General features: G+C 39.6%; 2 protein-coding genes across 2 annotated transcripts in view; one reads left to right on the plus strand and one right to left on the minus strand.

Moving 5' to 3' along the window:
• tbx4 (T-box transcription factor 4) overlaps nt 1-14,359 on the plus strand; it is a 33,599-nt gene extending 19,240 nt beyond the window's left edge. Inside the window, exons 6-9 of the mRNA XM_008425199.2 lie at nt 8,053-8,205; nt 9,668-9,756; nt 10,321-10,556; nt 10,642-14,359. Of these exons, the coding sequence (XP_008423421.1) occupies nt 8,053-8,205; nt 9,668-9,756; nt 10,321-10,556; nt 10,642-11,306 (1,143 nt within the window). The 3' untranslated portion in view covers nt 11,307-14,359. The remainder of the gene's footprint in view (nt 1-8,052; nt 8,206-9,667; nt 9,757-10,320; nt 10,557-10,641) is intronic.
• Nucleotides 14,360-14,758: 399 nt separating this feature from the next.
• Nucleotides 14,759-19,856, minus strand: part of brip1 (BRCA1 interacting helicase 1) — a 104,990-nt gene continuing 99,892 nt past the window's right edge. Inside the window, exon 25 of the mRNA XM_008425200.1 lies at nt 14,759-14,927. Within this exon, the coding sequence (XP_008423422.1) occupies nt 14,844-14,927 (84 nt within the window). The 3' untranslated portion in view covers nt 14,759-14,843. The remainder of the gene's footprint in view (nt 14,928-19,856) is intronic.

The raw sequence follows: 19,856 nt of genomic DNA on the forward strand, positions 1-19,856 counted from the left end.
TGACCCTACCAGGGGCATAAAGCCCCAGACAGCATAGCTCCTAGGATCATTGGGACACTCAAACCCCTCCACCACGATAAGGTGGCAGCCCAAGGAGAGGGCTTTAAAATCATCAACTACAATTTCCTCAAAAAACTGCAGATGCAGCTGCTTCTTATAAAGGGCATGTTGCTCCACCACCTGAGGTCTCCTCTGATGGCTGATAGATGATGAGTGTAGCACCACAGTTCAATTACCAAACTTACATCAATCGCTTCCATGAGTTTTAATGGCTTATTGTGTGGAACAAGCTTAGTCATGCATAATTTTAATTTAATTTCTTATTTGATGGAAGCATGGCGATTAGGATACTAGCAGAGTATAGACAAAGATTTGTGCACATTTGACATAGAAACAGCTTATGTTATCTTCAGTTGCTAAAAAAATGCTATATGTATCATATATATCGTATTTACCAGACTATAAGGCACACCGGATTATAAGGCGCACCTTCAATGAATGGCCTATTTTAAAACTTTTTTCATATATAAAGCACACCGCATTATAAGGCACATAGAGTAGACACTACAGTTAGGGTTGTCACCCGTCCCATACAAATGTTGATGTGTAATAATAAAGAAGTGGTCCCCGAATACTTTATATAGTATGCTGCCCCAGTCATTGTTTCACTCACGGTGTTGGTGTTGCGATCGCCGCAGTCTCTGTCTCTCTTCCCCGCCCTCCTCCCCTCCTCGGTCAGCGAGGAGAGCCTTCCGCAACTGGGCCGGGGCATGGCCGGACGATGGTCACCCTTCTCCGTTCGCGCACAGCATGTTCATGGAGAGCGTGGTGCTAAATAACCTGCAGACGACCTGATTAATCAGGTCCGTAGGAAGGTCAGTCAAACTTTATTAACAAACCAGCATTCTGACAACTATCCCAGCATGCACCGCACGCTTCTTCTTCTACGGGTAAAATTAAATCGGCAGCTGCTTACCGTAGTTGCTAGACCTGTTGTGGCTCAGTATTGGTCCATAGATAGGGCACACCGGATTATAAGGCACACTGTCAGCTTTTGAGGAAATTGCAGGTTTTTAGGTGCGCCTTATAGTGCGAAAAATATGGTAACTTAAAAGAAATTAGATTACAAAATATAATGCCCAATGCCTTTGAATTGGGCCTTTGTCTCTGTGTCTCTGGTTCTCACTCAATCCACATTCAGGAAGTCATCAGAACAAGGCTCCTCTACTAACAATAGAAAAGTTAACTGGATTCACAAAGAAAAACACGAGAGTTGGAAGTAAAGCAAAGGAAGTAAAGTATGCTATTTTTTTATAACTACATGGTATTTATGTTAAAATCTTGCCCTGGCTGTACACTATTTTTTCCTTTTTCTGTTCTTATACATTTCATTTTCTATTTACTTGACTTGATTGTCTTTCACTTTAATGCTGTTGCAAAAATTTACCATGATGAGACAATAAAGGATATTTATACTCTATTTTTCTAAACAGTGACGGAGAATGAACATCTTATATCCTGGAAGATTTGAAATAACTCAGCACATAACAGATACAGTGGAACATGACACTGATATTATGGCTTTTGTCCCTAAACATTGTGCTGAAAAATTACATAACATTATCACATGTTTCCCAGACTGGAGCAAGCAAACAGATGGATGGACAGGACTGAGCAGGTGTGCTGTCATTTATCTAAAATACATCTGCTGGTGATTATTACACACACACGCACACAAGTTTGTATTTCTAGTCATATTAAGACACTATATTGATTTCTATTGGTTTTAATATTAGTATTTTTCCCTAATCCCAACTATTATTAACTCATCACCAGAGATGAGCAGCACCATGATGGAGGGCCTCTTCATGTGCTGACTCCTAAATGATGGAATGGAAGGAGAGAACAAGTGCATAGGAGAGTGTGTGAGGAGTGTGACTGTGGCAGTTCTCCCCAGGGAACTCTGGGATAGCTTGTCTGAAGCCATCTCATCACTGGGCAGGCTCATTAGGTTCATAACCTCTCAGATCAGTGGTGGAGCCTGTTGTCACATCGGGTTGAGAGCCTGGGCAGTGAAAAGGTCGAGTAATGAGAACAGAAGGAGTCGGAGGCCGAGCAGGGGATGGCGGGACCAGGAGGTCTGCTGCTGTCCACAGGACAACATATCCCCATGTCTGCTCATTATCTTCATTACACAATATAGGACAACCTCTCATCTTCATCTCATTAATCCTTAAATAGCACGATTATAACTCTGAGGAAATTCAAATACAGTGAGTACGGAAAGTATTCAGACCCTTTCAAATTTTTTACTCTTTCACTGCAGCCATTTGCTAAAAATCAAAAAAGTTMATAACTTTTGATTATGAACTTTCTCATGAACGTACATTCAGCATCCCATCTTGACAGAAAAAACAGAAATATAGAAATTTGCTCAGTATTGAGTAGAAGCACCTTTTGATCTAGTACAGCTAGGAGTCTTCTTGGGAAYGATGCAACAAATTTTTCACACCTGGATTTGGGGATTCTCTGCCATTCTTCCCTGCAGATCCTCTAAAGTTCTGTCAGGTTGGATGGTGAACATTGGTGGAGCCGTTTTCAGGTCTCTCCAGAGATGTTCAATTGGTTTTAGGTGAGGGCTCTGGCTGGGCCAGTAAAGAATGGTTTCAGAGTTGTTCTGAAGTCACTCCTTTGCTATTTCAGCTGTGTGCTTCGGGTCATTGTCTTGTTGGAAGGTGAACCTTCGGCACATTTAAGGTCCTGAGCACTCTGGGAGAGGTTTTCTTCCAGAATCTCTCCGTTTTCATCTTTGCTTCAGTTGTCATCTTATCCCTGCAGCTGAAAAATATACCCATAGCATGATGCTGCTGCCACCACGTTTTACTCCTGGGATTGTATTGGGCAGGTGATGAGCAGTGTTTTCTTAGAATTAACACCAAAAAGTTCAATCTTCATCTCATCAGACCAGAGAATCTCATTTCTCTGTCTGTGAGTCTTTCATGTGTCTTTTGGTAAACTCTATGCAGGCTTTCACATGTCTTATTTGATGGAAGCACGGCGATTGGGACAAGGATTTCATCCAGCCACTGACATAAAACCCTGACTGGTGGAGGGCTGCAGTGATAGTTGACTTTGTGGAACTTTCTCCATCTCTGGAGCTCAGACCTTTGGCTTCTTCTTCTTTCCCTCTCTCACCAAGGCTCTTCTCCCACAATTGCACAATTTGGCTGGATGAAAGAGTTCTGGTCATCCCAAACTTCTTCCATGTAAGGATTATGGAGGCCACTGTGCTCTTAGGAACCTTAAGTGCTGCAGAAAGAGTCCACAGCAAAACAAAACTCAGTCCAAGAGGAACAGTCCGGCGGGCGCCGCCGGCACAGGAAGCAGAGCTGTGGAGGCTCCGGAGGGCCGGCTGGAGAGCCAGCTGCAGGCTCTGGAGCGCAGGGAGGCGGAGCACTGGCGAACTCAGGGGGCGGAGCCAAATCAGCGAACTCTGGAAACTCCAGAGCGGCTTGAGAGGAGCACAGGGAGGCAGGGAAGCATCAGACTCTGGGGGCTGCTCCATGGCACTCGGAGGAGGCACTAGGAAGCTCGGAAGCTCTATGTTTTCGAATCCACCTGAATAATGTGTAGTTGCGCCACTGGAACTGGTCGGGTCCTTCTGTCATGAAGTGATATGGTTTCGATGAGAATGACGCTCATAGGCCCAGGCAGACATTTTATGAAGAATTTAAAGATAAATCCAGAGAACTCAGGAACACAGAAATCTGGCAGATGGCAGAAAACACGATGGACAATAGACGTAACATTGACGAGGACCCGATGAGGAACACAGACAACATGTGGGACTAAATACACTGTTAGGGTAATCACAGGTACGAGACACATCTGGGATCAATCAAGACAGCACAGAAACTCACAGGGGAAAACAGGACTAGACACAGAAAGAAACTCAATACCCAGAAAAACACAGAACCTAACAATTAACCCTTTAATAATGATTTTACCAGCCTTTCACTGACAAGTAGCTCCTATAATGAACTCAGCAGATGTATGGTTCCACCAGGTGTTTGCTAATTGCTGCTGGCTAGTCTGAGGAGCTCAGTGGGGGATTAATGAGGAGGRCTGTTCTGTGAGGCAGAAGCTTGGAAACTGCAGCTCTTAAACATTTTGCACAGCTGAATGGTTGCCAAGGAGATTATAGGATTTCTCAAACATGCATGAAAAAATCAAGGCAACATTCCACGTACATTTTAAAGTAAAGCTCAAAAAAGTTGATTTTACAAAATACTGCCCCGTTAAATTTGTCCTTAGGCCTAATTCAATCATTTTAAAGGTTATTTCATCCTTTAAAAATTTAAGTAATCATGTCATAAAGTGATAGACCCTAATAATCCATAAAATATAAATATGGATTTATGTTTCAAGAAAAATAATAGAACGATATTTAGACTTAGTGATGTGTGATGGAAATGCAAGTGTTTTTTTTTTTATCAGTTTTTGTTTTTGTTAGAACTTCTCTTAAGCCCTGTGTTCTTCAKGAAGCTGTTTTATGTAAATAAGCCTTTCAGGGTTTTCTTCTCCTCACTCTCAACTGGAGAAATGTTATATAACTGGGAAACCGTGTTGGAAATCTCTGTTTAAAATCTTTGTTGTCAAGTCTGAACATCAAACATGTTCTAAGTAGAACATTTTGCCATAATTTTTTTTATGACTTGAAAACGCTATCACAGATGAAATTCCACATTTTCTGCCTTTTATTTTATTTTATTTTGGTTTTGGTCAAACAAATATGTAACTTTAAAAAATAAGTTGTTTTTTTTCCTTCATAAACAGTCACTAGAATCAAAATATATTAATATATAAATAGATACAAAATCTCACAATACGTTTAGTGCGTCAAAAACATAAAATAGATAAATATAAATGTTAACTAATTTTGGCTAACTGTCTGAAATCAGCTACCTACCAAGTGTAAATAAAAATACTTCAATACATAAATTAAACAAACTGCTGTGGTTCAACTGAACATTAAAAAAATATGTGCAAAAGGAAGAGTCTTCTTTTGATATTTAACGAAATCTTCCTTTTAAAGATGCTCAACAAAAAATATGTCTGATTCAAGACCAAGTTAGCAGGTAGCTAGCAGCTAGCTAGCTTCGTTCTTATTCTATGTTTCTGAGTAGTCATGGTATCTTTGCGCCTGCAATCAACCGGGTGCTGACAAAACGGACAGAAAATGTTCTCTTGTTTCATATAAGTTGAACTTCACTTTTGCTTGAGTTATTTATTTACTCTTTGGGAAGATGTTAGTGTTTCAGAAAGTCTTTTTGCCATGGCTGACTGGTTCATTCTGTCTGTATGGAGAGGAGACCTGAGTTCTGCATAATCAGGTAACGGCGGGTACAGAAGCTGCAGCGGCCAAAACACTACAGCTAAACTACTGTATATTCTTCCCTTATTGCAGATATCAAGTCTGGTAAAAACCAGCCCCATGTCCTGCACTACTGGCCTCATACTGAGGGTTTGGACTCTCAGCTTCAAGACCAACAAAAAGAAACTATATTGACAATCTTGACCAATGTGCAAGAGCAGGATATATAAACAGAATTGCTCTGTCGGGATTGACCCATATTAAGACAGAGAATATGGTTTAGCTGATTTATTCATAGCCACTGTCATGGCAGTTAGTTACAGATATCTATCCAAATGTCAGTCAGCTACAAAGTTTCCAGAAGTATGACGTCACATGATAACTATGTATTGCCAATGTTTGCCCGTGGCATAAGTAATGCACAAATTTGATGCTATGGAACTTACTGTAAATTGGAGGAAGTTCAAACCATCTCTTCCATCCATCATAATAGGCAAGGATCTGATCCCAGACTCCAATGTCTCTCTGCCGTCGTTCTAAGCACACGGCCACACAAAAGTTAAAGAGGAGCAGCCAAAGCAAATGAGATGGATTAGCAGAGCTTGCTGTTTTATCCAGGACATGTTACTGAATAATATTATCTCTGCTTTCTGGATAATAAGCTGTTATTATGTTATGACAGTCATGAGAGTGTCATACTTTCCATTTTCCATACGCAGGATGAGATTTTGAGCAAAAGTCTTCAGTAAGGGTCTTTCTCATATGAGTTGCAAGGCTGACTGCTACTGGAGTTCCTTCATGCCCACAGTAACCCCATCCACAACAACTCTTTGAAGATATGTATCTGGATGATTTTATTTTCTGAGACAAATAAAATAACTGAATTAAATCACACTATTATATCTTTCTACTGAGTTTAATTTCACGCATTCTGTCACACAACTCCAACTTGTAAATTGAAGAATATCAATTGCAACTTAAGTATTGTGGCAGGATTAGGGTTCTTAGTATAAAATAACTTTTCAACTTATCCAAAACTAACATCCTGGTAAATGAAAAAAAAAACACACACAAGGCTAATCTTTTTCTTTAGCCACTGGCGGTGCAGGAGTTTCAGTATCACCCACAGACAGCAGAGCAGAGGTAGGAAAATACTGAGCTTATTTCAGTCTCCCTCAGCAAGAGGAGAAAATGAGGAAGGAGTAGTTCAGTATTCGAGCAAAGTGTAGCAGCCCACAGCCTTTTCAACCTTTGCCTCTCTTTGGGAGCCCCCTTGAGGTGAAGGCTTCTCAGGAGAGTCTAGAAAGGGAGGAAGAGAGCGCAGCTTGATGTTCATCATTGCTGACAGTGCTGGACCAGTGGTGACCCTGCTCTACTGCTGCTAATGCCTGACTGGGCACAGCATGGAGCTGCGGTGAGCAGAGGGATGTCAGTCAGCTGACCTGCAGCCACCTAACAACCTAAACGCACAACACACACCACCTGCTACACAGCTCTCAGAGTCCCCATCAAGTCAGATGAAATATGCAAAAATGGAGTTCACCACTCATCCCAATGACTCCAACAGCTTTCTGCTCAAAAGCGCCAGATTCAAAGAAATATTTAACAGGAAACACTTGGTTTTCTGTCTGATATAGATTTGATCCAACAGYTCTGAAATTCACCTGTACTGTATCAAAGATGAATCACAGAAATAAGGGCATACATCACCTACCAACCACATATTTAACCACCATCACCTGTCAGAGTCTGAGACAGGTAACTTTGGGAACTTTGCTCTAGTATGCGGTCTGTAACCATAGTAACCACAGTACATAGTACACTGTGTGCACAATTATTACACAAGTTGTAGTTTTGAGGATTAGTTTTATTGTTGAACAACTACAACATGCTCAGTSAATCCAAAATGTTAATAAGCTCTACCAATTTGAAGAGTGTTGCATCCCTCTGAAAGACTTTTTACAGTTTTGGACATTTCAGAGTCACTTAAATCTAGTTTTTGGCCCATTTTGCCTGAGGAAAAGAAGCTGCCTAATAATTCTGCACACCTTGGTATGTTGATCTCCTTAGGCCCCACCCTAAAGATTAAACAAATAGACATCAACTGTTACGTTTATATAAGCATTCAAGTTTATACAGCTTGGAGATGGAAAATATGCATGAAAATGATGATATGATCAAAACTAAAACTTTCCTAATGTGCATACAGTGTAAACAAGTTGGGGTCTGTCACAGAGACATGGTCTCACCTTTGTGCAAACCTGTGTCATAAACAATAGCTTAAGTTAAACTTATACACGCTTTCAACACAACACAGCTTATTAAACTGATCTCAGTGTGAATCATTATGTGTATTATCATGTTTTCCAGTTTTTCTTTTTTACAGAACTACAGAGCTACACAACTAGCGCTGCTGATTTTACAGGCTAAAAAGATGCAAATATTGCTCTGTAGGAACAACCCGTTGGATTCTCTGAACACAGTTAATTCTGACATAACAAATGTCTTCACGTCACAGGCTTATTTAATCAGTGTCAATGAATAATCTTTGCGTAKGTTTTTGATTTGCTTACCACTGTCTCTATAAAACCGGATGTAGAAAGCTAAACAACCCAAGAAAATGTTTTAGATTTATGTTCTGTTCCTCTGTGGCTTCAACTAAATTTTCACTTTCCTAGATCATCCTTAACTCCATGCATAAGTACCAGCCCAGGCTTCACATTGTCAAAGCTGATGAAAACAACGCCTTTGGATCAAAGAACACTGCCTACTGTTCTCACGTCTTCCATGAGACGGCCTTCATCTCAGTAACATCTTATCAGAATCATAAGGTATACAAACCTGACTTTTTATTCTCCACACAGTCAACAGCCACAGATCTGAGTAATAAAAATCTATAGATTTGCTTAGAATGTCCAGAAAACATAACCAGTGGTGCACCAACTGCAATTTTCTGGCCGACTGACGATTACCAATCATTAAAAACCCTGAAAAAATATTATTTAATTAATATAATTTTATTTGTATTAAATCATAAATACATCTGGTTTTAAATGTAGACAAAAAAAAATCTTGGCTATTTACACTGAACTTTGGTCCATTTGACCACTAAAAGTTAAGCTTTGTTTCATCAAAACGGCGGTGCAAATAATTTTCCTATCCAGGTAACATCTTTTCATCATAACCTTTTTCAAAGCCACGATTCGAAAATCACCATCATAATTAGGGTGGTACAAGCCTCTCCATTTTTCTTCCAAATGGATCGATGGTCATTGGGACCAAACTGTTCCACTTCAGTTACATGAGACCATAGAGCATGTCTGCAGAGATGAAGATGAGATGTTAGACTACATCCACAAATGTGTCAGTTAACCTATCAGAAGCTTCCAAAGACATGACATTATCATCTGGGCTTTCCCCCATTGTTTAAAGAGACAGTAATAATTCTTTATGTAATGTTTGGATTTTGAAGACATTATTAAATACATTTTTAACATTGTTTCTCACAGTATTGTACCTTTTGGCAAAAATAAATAATTTTGGTGATTCTAACTGACATTTAACAAGACAAGTTTGCTTTGATTTAACTTCAGACAATGATAAAGAAAGGTGTATGTGTCTTTTTAATTATTTTATCTAAACTTTTGGTTTCAACAATAGGTACATGTATTTCAGTATTTTTGTCAAAACTTTTGACAATTATGTAGACAGAGCAATTTTTTAAATGGAGAAAGAAACAATTCAGCAACATTCTTCTCAGCAAGTGTGGCATTCCCCCTATATTTGGAAGCAATGTTTTATGCAGTGCTTTAAATACAAGAAAAGTTATTGTGTATCCTAACTAACATGGTAGTATCTGCATTAGTCTGCTGATCCCAATATTTATTAGATTAGATTAGATGGCTCTGCTGTTGGTAGCTGCAGACTGTGCTGCTGCTCTGTATTGCATTACAATGTCACACTGATTCAACACTCCTGTGGTTGACGAATGTTCAACCACAGATGCTTCCTTTACAGCTTAATGACTTAGCATGTCTGCAGCTTCCTGAAGAGTTGGATAAGAGATGAGTCAGGGGTCCCACCCCGCATTCCATGTCGGAATCTTAGATCTCAGTTTCTGATTAAATTTGAGATTTGTTAACTATAGAAACAAAACACTTCTACTGCTATGACATTTGAAGAGTTGCTGAGCTCCTGTTCAACACAGCAAATTTGCTTATCAGTTCTAATTATTGGCTTACTTACTGATTTAACCCAAAAAGTCTAAGAGTTGTACTAAAATGTTTTTTTTAGATCACTCAACTGAAGATTGAAAACAACCCCTTTGCTAAAGGGTTCCGAGGCAGTGAAGAAGGAGACCTGCGTGCTTCCAGACTAGAGGGGTACGTTTCTGCAGTAAGCCACCAGTGAAGAAATTATCTCATAAATCCTTTAACATATTACATCTAACTCTATGGTTGCACTGTTTGCAGTTTTCTGGCCGATTGCCAATTACCAATCCTTAAAAATCCTGATCTACAGATTCTGATTTTGGCCGATACTGATTTTTTTGTCTGAAACGTTGCTAAATATATTAAGGAAGTCACTGAGTTGACAACAGTGGGGTGACTATAGTTAACAGCACATGTGCTGACACGACCTGGTGGGCAGGTCTGTCAGTCAGACTCTCTCATGGCAGAGCAAAAGAAGACGGTGGCTGATTTTCAGACCTTTGCCAAGGTTGATATGATCAGTGGACAAATTCGGCAGTAAGTATCAGCTGATCACGGATTCCCAAAATCAAGAAACTCAGGGCCGATTCATTGGTGCACCCCTAACTCATACCCTTGATATCAGCATACTTTTTAGTTCTATAAGACTGTTTTGGACAGACGTCTGTACTTCTCTTTGAAAATGTTGACTTTTCAATGAATGTCTGACAAAGCCGTTCTGTTCCTGATGTTTAGGAAAGATTATCCAGTCATTTCTAAGAACATGGTTCGTCAGAGGATCATCTCCTCACACAGCCACCTGGCAGGGAAGCTCCGGGCTGGAGTATTGACCAGCCATGCTCAGGTCCTGTCTTCTTATCCGTATGACACAGGAGTTTCTCTGTCAAACTTAGAATCCCAGGATTCTCTCTCCAATCACTTTCCTCAGAGCAGAGATCCCAGTCTAGTTTACCACTGCTTCAAACACAGAGGTACGTTACTGTTTTTATAAGGAAATAATACAAAAACAAACAGTATGGAGCGGTCCACATGTCAGTTGACTCTTTTGCTCTGCAGATAACAGCCGACACTTGGAGCTTGGACGCAAGCAACCATATCTGGAGTCGTCATCGGTGATGTCAGAGGAGCATTTCTTCCGTTCTGCTCCCTCCTACGAGTCACCCTTGCTCCCTCGTCCCTACTGCGGCGAAGCCATCACTGCCAGAGAAGCTTGCATGTACAGCGGGATGGAGGCCCAGCCCGGAGCGGGGCCGGGGGTGGCAGAGAAAGACGAGCGGACCATCTCTCCTTCTGTTAACTGCAGCATGTGGGCCCCCATGCAGTCATATTCCCACTATGGCGTGGAGGCCGTCCCGTACCAGCCCTTCACCTCTCACCACTTCTCCAATGCCTCAGCCGTCCACCCCGTGCTGCCACAGCCCGCCTCAGCGATGTTACCCCGTCCGCAGGCCGACCTGGGCGTCTACAATTCAGCTGTGGTTCAGAGAGGTCTGCCGGTCATACCGCAGTCATCCTCCTCTTCGTCCTGCTCTCCAGTTCTCACTGGTTCCAGTGATGTAATAAGTCATCAACCTTTGTACCACAAAAAGTCAGGCTCCCCACTCCAGCCTCTGAAAGAGTATTCAGCGTGTTCTAGCCACAGAATGATGCCTATCCGAGATTCCTCCCATCAGTACCAAGTGGGGCTAAGTAATGCAGGAAGTCACTGGACCGACAGCTAATGTGTGGATAAACCCCTCTCTTCATGTGAGACGTCATGAAAAGTTTCTGAAAGCCCAGAACGGCTGAAGATACTGAAGTACAATGATACTGAACAGCAGTCATGGTCTCTGTTGAACTGTACTGCACATCTGTAATCTATACAGCCTGTATACTGAACTGTCAGTGCCCACCTCTCCACTTATATTGGTATATAACAGATGCTGCAAAGACTGAAGATGACTCTGAGACTCGAATGCAAACTGTGTGTGTGAGGAGCACAAAGTGTCTAACACACACCCAGGTCACAACAACAAGCCAGGACGAGATACACAAAATATGGAAGCAGGAAGATGAAGAAAGCATAGAAAGGGAAAATGGTCAATGATATTACTATCAATATTTTCTGAGTTGCCTTTTAAAGTTGCGGTACGCAACTTGTATAAAAATATTTTTAACATATTTGTTGAAAAAGTTGTGCCATGTTGTGACAGTGTGCTGTGAGACAGATCTGTGAAATTTTTTTAGCTCCTCTGCCTTCTCCCAGAAACAACCAGTCAGACCTCAAAGGTATCTTAGTTCTGCCAATCATCCTCTATGTGGTGCTGCTCATCCCTCCTTCTGTCTTTCCCCATTGCTCACTGCTATGCTGCAGCTAGCACAGCCTGTCCTTAATGCTAAAACTAGTTAGCATGGCCAGCCATGACTGTGGATGATATACTCTATTATTTATTTATTAGGCTTCTTGATCTGGGACATGAGTCCAAATTTCATACTACAAACAAGCAAATGCTAGCTGGTATGACAATAAATCATCATTGACTAAACGGTTTACCTGGAATGAGAAATTGTTTCTCCACCATTAGCACATTTAGCAGCAAGTACATGGGATCCATTGATAGCGCTAAGACCCTCCTCCTGGCTCTGATAGGCTGTTTTGGTCGTGAGTGGTGCATTTCTCCAGAATGCACAACTGTATTCTGGAGAAAATGCATCAGATTGATCTTTTCACAGACTATCTGTCTCACTACATACTGACACCACATGGAGACAGTTTCAACAAATATGCAAAAAGCATATTTCTTATAAAAGCTGGATACTTCACCTTTAATGCCACGATATGTTTTCCTAGAATGCCTTGTTACATAATGCTGTTGTCAAGTTATTGAATATATTATTGAGAAACACCTTAAGTATTAATGCCATGACACCTGGATGCGTTTAGTGATACCATGACAGGTGACTATAATACAGGGTTCCCAAGTATTCCCAGTATAATTATATATTTGCAGTTCTGATAAAATAAAAATAAAAACAATGCATTAATAAATAAAGAATAATAATGGCTTTGTTTTCAGGTTAAAATGTGTCAGTTTGGATTTTGGTAATAAACTTAGTGCCTGTGAGAAACATAGAATAATAACATTTAAATGGATTTAAAATAATTATAGATTTTAAATATGAAAAGCTGTTGCAGACAGGTTGATATGTCACTGTTTCACAACTAACTGAATGATTGATAAAGATGCAGAATCAACATATTTTTATTTAGCTTGACCTCTGGACATCTGAGCTTAGGTAAAGGACTACATCCTCCAGGACTTCTCCAAATGTGATGCAGGAAGGAAAGAAAAGATAAGGCCTTTCTTATATTATAACTCTTAGAAATTAGAATCAGTGGGTCAAAGCATTAAATTAATCAGCCAAACAAAAATTCTGCATCCAAATCCAGAGTTTATCATTATAACAATTCATTTGCTTGTCATTCAGAGCAAAAGGAACTGATAGGTTCCTCTCCTTTGTTTATTTGGAAGACTAGCAGTCAAACACTCAGAACATTAAAGTGGTGTTTCTAACCAAATTTTATATAAAAAAGAAAAAGTAACTATACAAATAAAACTGTGTGCATAAGCAGAGTAGTTTTGCACTTGTTAACAGCATATTTGTACAAGTTCATGTCTCTTCCAGCAGTTTGATTCTAACCATTTAATTTCCAGTCAGCTTTATTTGGTGTTATTTTCCTACTGGACTGAGCGTGGTGTGACTGTCACCACACAGCTCAGATTCCTTCCCTATTGCCAGAGGATCCTGGCTGCTTAAGCCATGTCAAACATTTAAGGTCTAGGAATTCCAGATTGCACCTCTGAAAAATGTTAGAAACGGAAAATTCCTGAATTTTTACAGATACGTTCTTTACAACCTGGTGATATGCATTCAGTATTATTGAAGTAAAAAAGATTATAACAGTCCTTTTCCCAACCTTTTCATATTCATTCGCAGTAGTTTTAAAAAAATAAAACTGGGAAACTAAAGTCAGTTTAAATAAAGAGAGAAAAATGTTTACACTGTTCTGCTCATTTTTTTTCTTCTCTAACAATAAAAAAATACTCAACAACACTGTGAGAATGTAGAAGATGTGTAAAGAGTTAAATTCAAACGTAAACCACACTTCCTGGTGTGGTTTAAGCGCATGAGAGGTTATTTCTGTCATTTAAAAATAATTTCTTTGTGATTCCTTGCACAATCACAAAGCATTTTTTATAGTTTAGTACTAATGTGAGTCAAAATGTGAATTAGATTGCAATTAAAAGTGAAGTTGTAAAAAGTCTGCTGAAAGGAGAGAAGTGACAGCAGAATGGGATGATCAGAGCGCTGTGTGCTGCTTTACCTCCTGTTGGATCATGAGTTATGCAGCCACCAGATTCTGTTTTACATCAGCACCTCTTCCTTTATCTCCCTCTCAGCTGTTCATGCAGTTCACATGAAGGGAGTTCTGCTCTCAGAGCAATCAACAAATCATCAACTGGCAATCTTCAAATGTGGAACCAGATAAAAGATCAGGGATACCTGGGATGAGTAAAGCACAGTTTCTTGCCATGACCAACTTTACATAAACACTCACACTGGGTTTTTGTTGTTGTTGGTGTAAATCATACTTCTATTTAGTGTACAAATTTCAGAATATTTTTCTGAGCAGTTAAAATGAAATTTCATCCATGTTTTATGTCACAATTCAGGCAAGAATCACTTTAGAAAAAAATTAATCAGTCATAGAAAAAAATTAAGCATCCTGGTTTTTAAACTAAAGCAAAAAAAGCTATATATATATATTATATACAAGCACATATAAAGCAATAACCAGCAAAAAACTAGTATTAATAATCCAACAATCAAAAACAAACCATCCTGTTTCATTAAAGGGTCCGCAGCACCATACTGCTGGAACCAGTGGTGCTGAAARTGGACTAGCTGTTCAGACTAAGTCAGCGGTCAGCATGTAAATGACATCATTCCCTCTGACCACTACACTGTCTGCATCTGCTGATGTCTGCCCTGTGCAGTGGAAGAGGAGCTGCAGGTACGCCTCTCTCACCTGGATCATCACTCCTAATCTCAACTTTACATCTGATCTGAGTCTTATAAAAATAATAAAAAATAAGAATTCTGTACAACACAAATGACAAACAATACCAACTGACGATAAAACATTTACTAATTGATGGTATTTATGTGAAAGCGACAAAGTACAAATGAAGACAAAAGCAACCTAAATGGTGTGTTCAATGCTCCGAAGAAAAATCCTCCATTTCAGTTTTTCCAGAAATCAAAGAGCAGAGGTGGACCGCAGCTGGGGCCAGCCACATCTGCAAACAACAAAAGGATAAAGTTAGATTTTCAATTAAACATTAAGATATTACCTTACTATTTTCTTGAACTTCTTTGCTGAAATCCAGCAGTAAAACCTGCAGAGTTTCAGGTGAGGTTCCCTTCACATCAAAAGGAAAGTAGCTGACACCAAAGATCCCTGACTTTGGTTAATAGACTAAGTTTTTTTTGTCAAAGCTTTAATGGTGCATTAAAGAGCAGGAAAGCCATATTGAAATTTATGTTATCTGACTTTTCACATAAAAGCCCAGTCACTCTCATTAGAAAAATCCCATGTTTGAGCCCCTCATGGAGCGCAGAGTAAGCATGCTGCGTGTGTATCTTCAGTAAGAGGACCTGGGTATTAGAGCCCATCTGGAAGTCATTGATGGTAGAACGGGCTGTTTCCCTCTCCCCTGCATCGTGCTGCCCTTCCCTACTGTCGTCCCATAATCCCACCTAACAGCCGCCTAGGCTTGGCTGCTCCATTCCGACACAATGATGGGCTTAAATTGGCCTTCTTGTAAAAAAGAAAGGGCTTTGGCTGTTCAGCAAGCCACTCCAAAGGGACACTTTAAATATCTAAGAGGGATTTAATATCAAATCCATTAGGGCTTTTCTGGAGCCCTGTAAATAGTCAATTAGTGGATGATTTTGATTTGATCCACATGCAGAAATGTTTTGTTTCTACATGTGGATCAGAGAGAGTCTAGGAGACATAAAGCTTCACGCCAGCTCACCGTCCATGTGTCACAAACAAAAGGTCACATTTACAGCTAAGTAAAACATAATGAGCATGTGCAGCTTTTCCCAAGACATCTTTGTTATGCTCCTTCATAAAAAAAGATTAATGGTGTTCTGGAGGCCAGAAGAACATAAGAGTCACAGAGGGATTACAACAGGGAGCCCAGCTCAGAGGCACGGGAGGCTGGAGAACTGGGCCAAAAGGGCACCGGGAGGGTTCAAAGCTCCGATGGAGGGACATTAAACTCTTAGCGTGTGTGATCAAACATGCAGATGGCTGGAAGCGATCTGCACCACAGCTAAATCTGCAGGATAAATAAGATCTGCGTGTTTTAAACTGGCTTTGGATAAAAGCATCTGAAAAACGAATAGTTGTTACGAGGAGTTATTGGATTAATCATCCAGGAAGCAGAGAGGCACTTTATTTATTTCTGTACTGGAAATAAACTGATGTGAAAACTATCTGCCCCCTGCTGGTTTCTTCTAATTCTTCTTTTTCACACTTAAAGGCTTCAAATCATCAGATTCATTTTAATATCAGACAAACCTGAATAAATACAAAGTGGCCATTTTGAAATGATTTCAATAATGAATGGAGCTATCCAAATCAATCTGGCCCCAGTAGCAATTTCAGTTATGAGTAAAGTGGGTAGCTGCTCAGGGCGGCTTCTCCTCTAGGGCGGGATTAGCTGCCCCTCTAGTAAACAGTTGTGAAGTAAAATCTGTAGCCTATTTTTGTCTTATTTTACAAAAGGTAGAACGTTTTTATAACAACTGTGCAATTTAATGTTTTCTGAAGTGTGATGTTGTAAATTGTTTTAATACATTTTTTTTAGCTGTTTCTTGACAGTTTTYCAGTAAAATTTGCCGCTCGATGAAAATGCAAAGTACACATAATTTTGTAAATGTATGATTATCAGTGCAATTTATTTTAATTGTATTTATTTCTACTTTTGTATGTGTATTATATACATTTAAATGCATTTTATACAATATATTTGTGCCTTGCTATGTGTATATAGTAGTATTCTAGTTTCTTTCACATAAAACATTTACACACACACACACATATATATATGTATGTTTTATGTGCATTCCTAAAGAATAAAAATTCAGATTTTATATGAGAAACAATAAACACTCCAAATGTAGAGCTACTCTTCCCTACTGTGATATCATATTGTATATTTAAAAAAGGTACTAATATTAAACACAAGCATTTTATAATCATACTGATAGTCCTGTATTCTAGAGGTATATTAATGTGTTACATTAACAAGCGCAGCAGCCTGGCGGGACACCAGGTAACTGAAATCCCCTGCCAGCCCAATTTCCTTTAATCCGTATGACACAGTTCAGACATAGCTGTGGCCTGGTAAGGTTCTTTCCTTCCTTCTGCTCTTTTTCAGGTTAGAAATGGAAGGTAACTCAGTAGGTCTGAAACAGCGCTCTGTAAAATCCACCACAGCATTTCCTTTCAAGCACTAAATGTCCAAACTCCATCATATTTATGTTCAATTCAATTCTACACAGTTTATTTATGATGTGTCAGTTCACAAAGAATGAACTGTTTTACTGGTAAAATATAGAGCCATACTAGCACAGAATCCACTGCTTCTTTATTTGTGAGAAGAAAAATAATTTTCAGTTCTGTTTTGGATTTATCAGGCAAGGCGTGAAGAGCAGCCAAAATACGATTTTAATGTTTCAAGTTCTGTTGCTGCTCAAAACTTTAAGGTGAATCTTGTGGAGATCCTGATAAAAATTAACTTAAACAGTTGAGACTGGACGAACTAATGCATGGGGTGATTTTTCTGTTAACAACCATGTTAAGAGGGAAAGAGATGCTTTTGGATTAAAAAAAAAATTGTAGACATGTATTGATACTGCAGGACAAATTACTGCCACTCAGAGCAAATGACTGGACAGAAGTTTGTTACTAAAGTCCTTAAGACATTACTAACCTAAAGCTGATGGGTGTTAGTCAACTTTTACCTCTAAGAAATAAATAAACTATTTATTTGTGGAGCGGAGGTTCAGCTTCCAGCAGGCAAAAAAAACATAGCTTCTATTAAAACTGAAGTACATAACTTTTATAAACATATTTTTATGTATTTGTTAAAATGTTTACTATGTATTGACAGTATGGTATGAGAAAGATAATCTGTGAAAGAATCAACTTCCTCTTCTCCCTCTGGTCTTGCTGTCAACAGCGGAAATATACCATTTCCTGCCAGAAACAACCAATCAGAGCCAGGAGGAGGGTCTTAGCTCTGACCATCACCCTCGTGTACACACTGATCAAACCTTCTCCCTTGCTCTCTGCTATCCTATAGCTGGTTCCCCCCAGTGGAATCTGACATGAATAATCAGGCTAGTTAGCATAGCCACCGATGACAGCAGATAGTTTTAATGTAACCTTAAGTTGTTTCTCCGCTATTAGCACATTGAGAACAAAACTTGTAAATCTRCTAAGACAAAGCCGTCCACCTAAACCTCCAGGCTGAACAAGGAGAGCTCTGATCAGACATGCAGCCAATAGGCTCATGGTGACTCTGGACCAGATGGAGAGACAAACAGCTCAGAGGAGGAATCTGTTCCACAGGACAACTATTAGTCATCACTGAACAAATGATCTTTATGGAAGAGTGGCAAGAAGAGAAAGTCGAACATAGAAAGAGAAAGAGCTTTGGTCAGACCAGAACAAAAGTGTACTTTTTGGCCAAAATGCAAAACGTGGTGTATTGAGGAGATCTAACACTGCACATCACTCTGAACACACCATCCCCATTGTCAAATATGGTGGTGGCAGGATCATGCTCTGGGTGCTTCTCTTCAGCAGGGACAGGGAAGACGGTCAGAGTTGATGGGAAGATGAATGGAATCGAATACAGAGCAACGCTGGAAGAAAAYGTTGCGRAGGTTCAGATTCCAGCAGGACAAACATCCTAAATATAAAGCCAGGCTACAATGGAATGATTTAAAGCAAAGCATATTTATGTGTTAGAATGGCTCAGTCAAAGTCTAGACCTAAACCAAAACCAGAATCTGTGGCAAGATCAGGAAAATGCTGTTCACCAACATTCTCCATCTAATCTGACTGAGCTGGAAATGATTTGCAAAAAAGACAGAGCAAAAATGTCACAAAGCTGGTAGAGACAAACCGTAAAGACAAGCAGATGTAATTGCAGCCAAAGGTGGTTCCACAAAGTATTTACTCAGGGGGATGAATACTTTTGCACACCAAACTTTTTAATTTTTAAATGTAAAAAATGTTTTGGGTCATGTTTTCTGTCTACTTCATATCTGCATACCACTTTGTGTTAGTCTTTCACATTAAATTCCAATTAAATGTATTTATATTTGTAGTTGTAATGTGACAAAATATTACAAAAGTTAAAGGGGTGTGAATACTTTTGCAAGGCACTGTATATTTTATTACACAATGAGAATATTATACTGTTACAACATAGTGTCAGTTTTAACAAATATTTGAAAAACATATTTTCATAAAAGTTACACACTGCATGTTGAACGTATCTTTTCATTTTGCTTTATGTTTACCTTTCCTCTAGAGAAGCAGGATGAGGTAGGTGCGGGTGCAGGCCTGCTTCATTAAAACAAGTTTAAGCAGAAGAAAATACATGACTGACAATGAGGAGAAATGTTAACTGACTGCAGCATGAAGATTCACAGCTTGGATTAGTAAATTTCCTTTTAACCTCCTGAACCGACTTTTCCCTCTGGTTGGAGTGTCCTGATGATGCCTGGCAGTTCAGGCGAGAGCCACAACACAAAGACCCAAAGTCTCTCCAACCCCCATCTGGGATTAGTGGGTCCCCTTCAAAGTACATACATACCTCCCAGGAAACCTCTGAGAACTGAACGGCACTGAAAGCTACTGGAACTCTCCTACATTAAGATTTGATTTGTGTTTACTTTTATTTATAAGTATGGAGGGGTTTCTTTCCCCTAACTTTCAAAAAGCCACTCACTATCTGCTAAGCACAAATTAAAGCTAATTAATACAAAAAATGGTTTCCAGTTCCCCCAGCTGGTCTATTGGGAGGCAGTACTAGACAATACACACATCCATCCATCCATCCATCCATCCATCCATCCATCCATCCATCCATCCATCCATCCATCCATCCATCCATCCATCCATCCATCCATCCATCCAT

The sequence above is a fragment of the Poecilia reticulata genome, linkage group LG13, assembly GCF_000633615.1.
Source record: "Poecilia reticulata strain Guanapo linkage group LG13, Guppy_female_1.0+MT, whole genome shotgun sequence".
Classification (NCBI taxonomy): domain Eukaryota; kingdom Metazoa; phylum Chordata; class Actinopteri; order Cyprinodontiformes; family Poeciliidae; genus Poecilia; species Poecilia reticulata.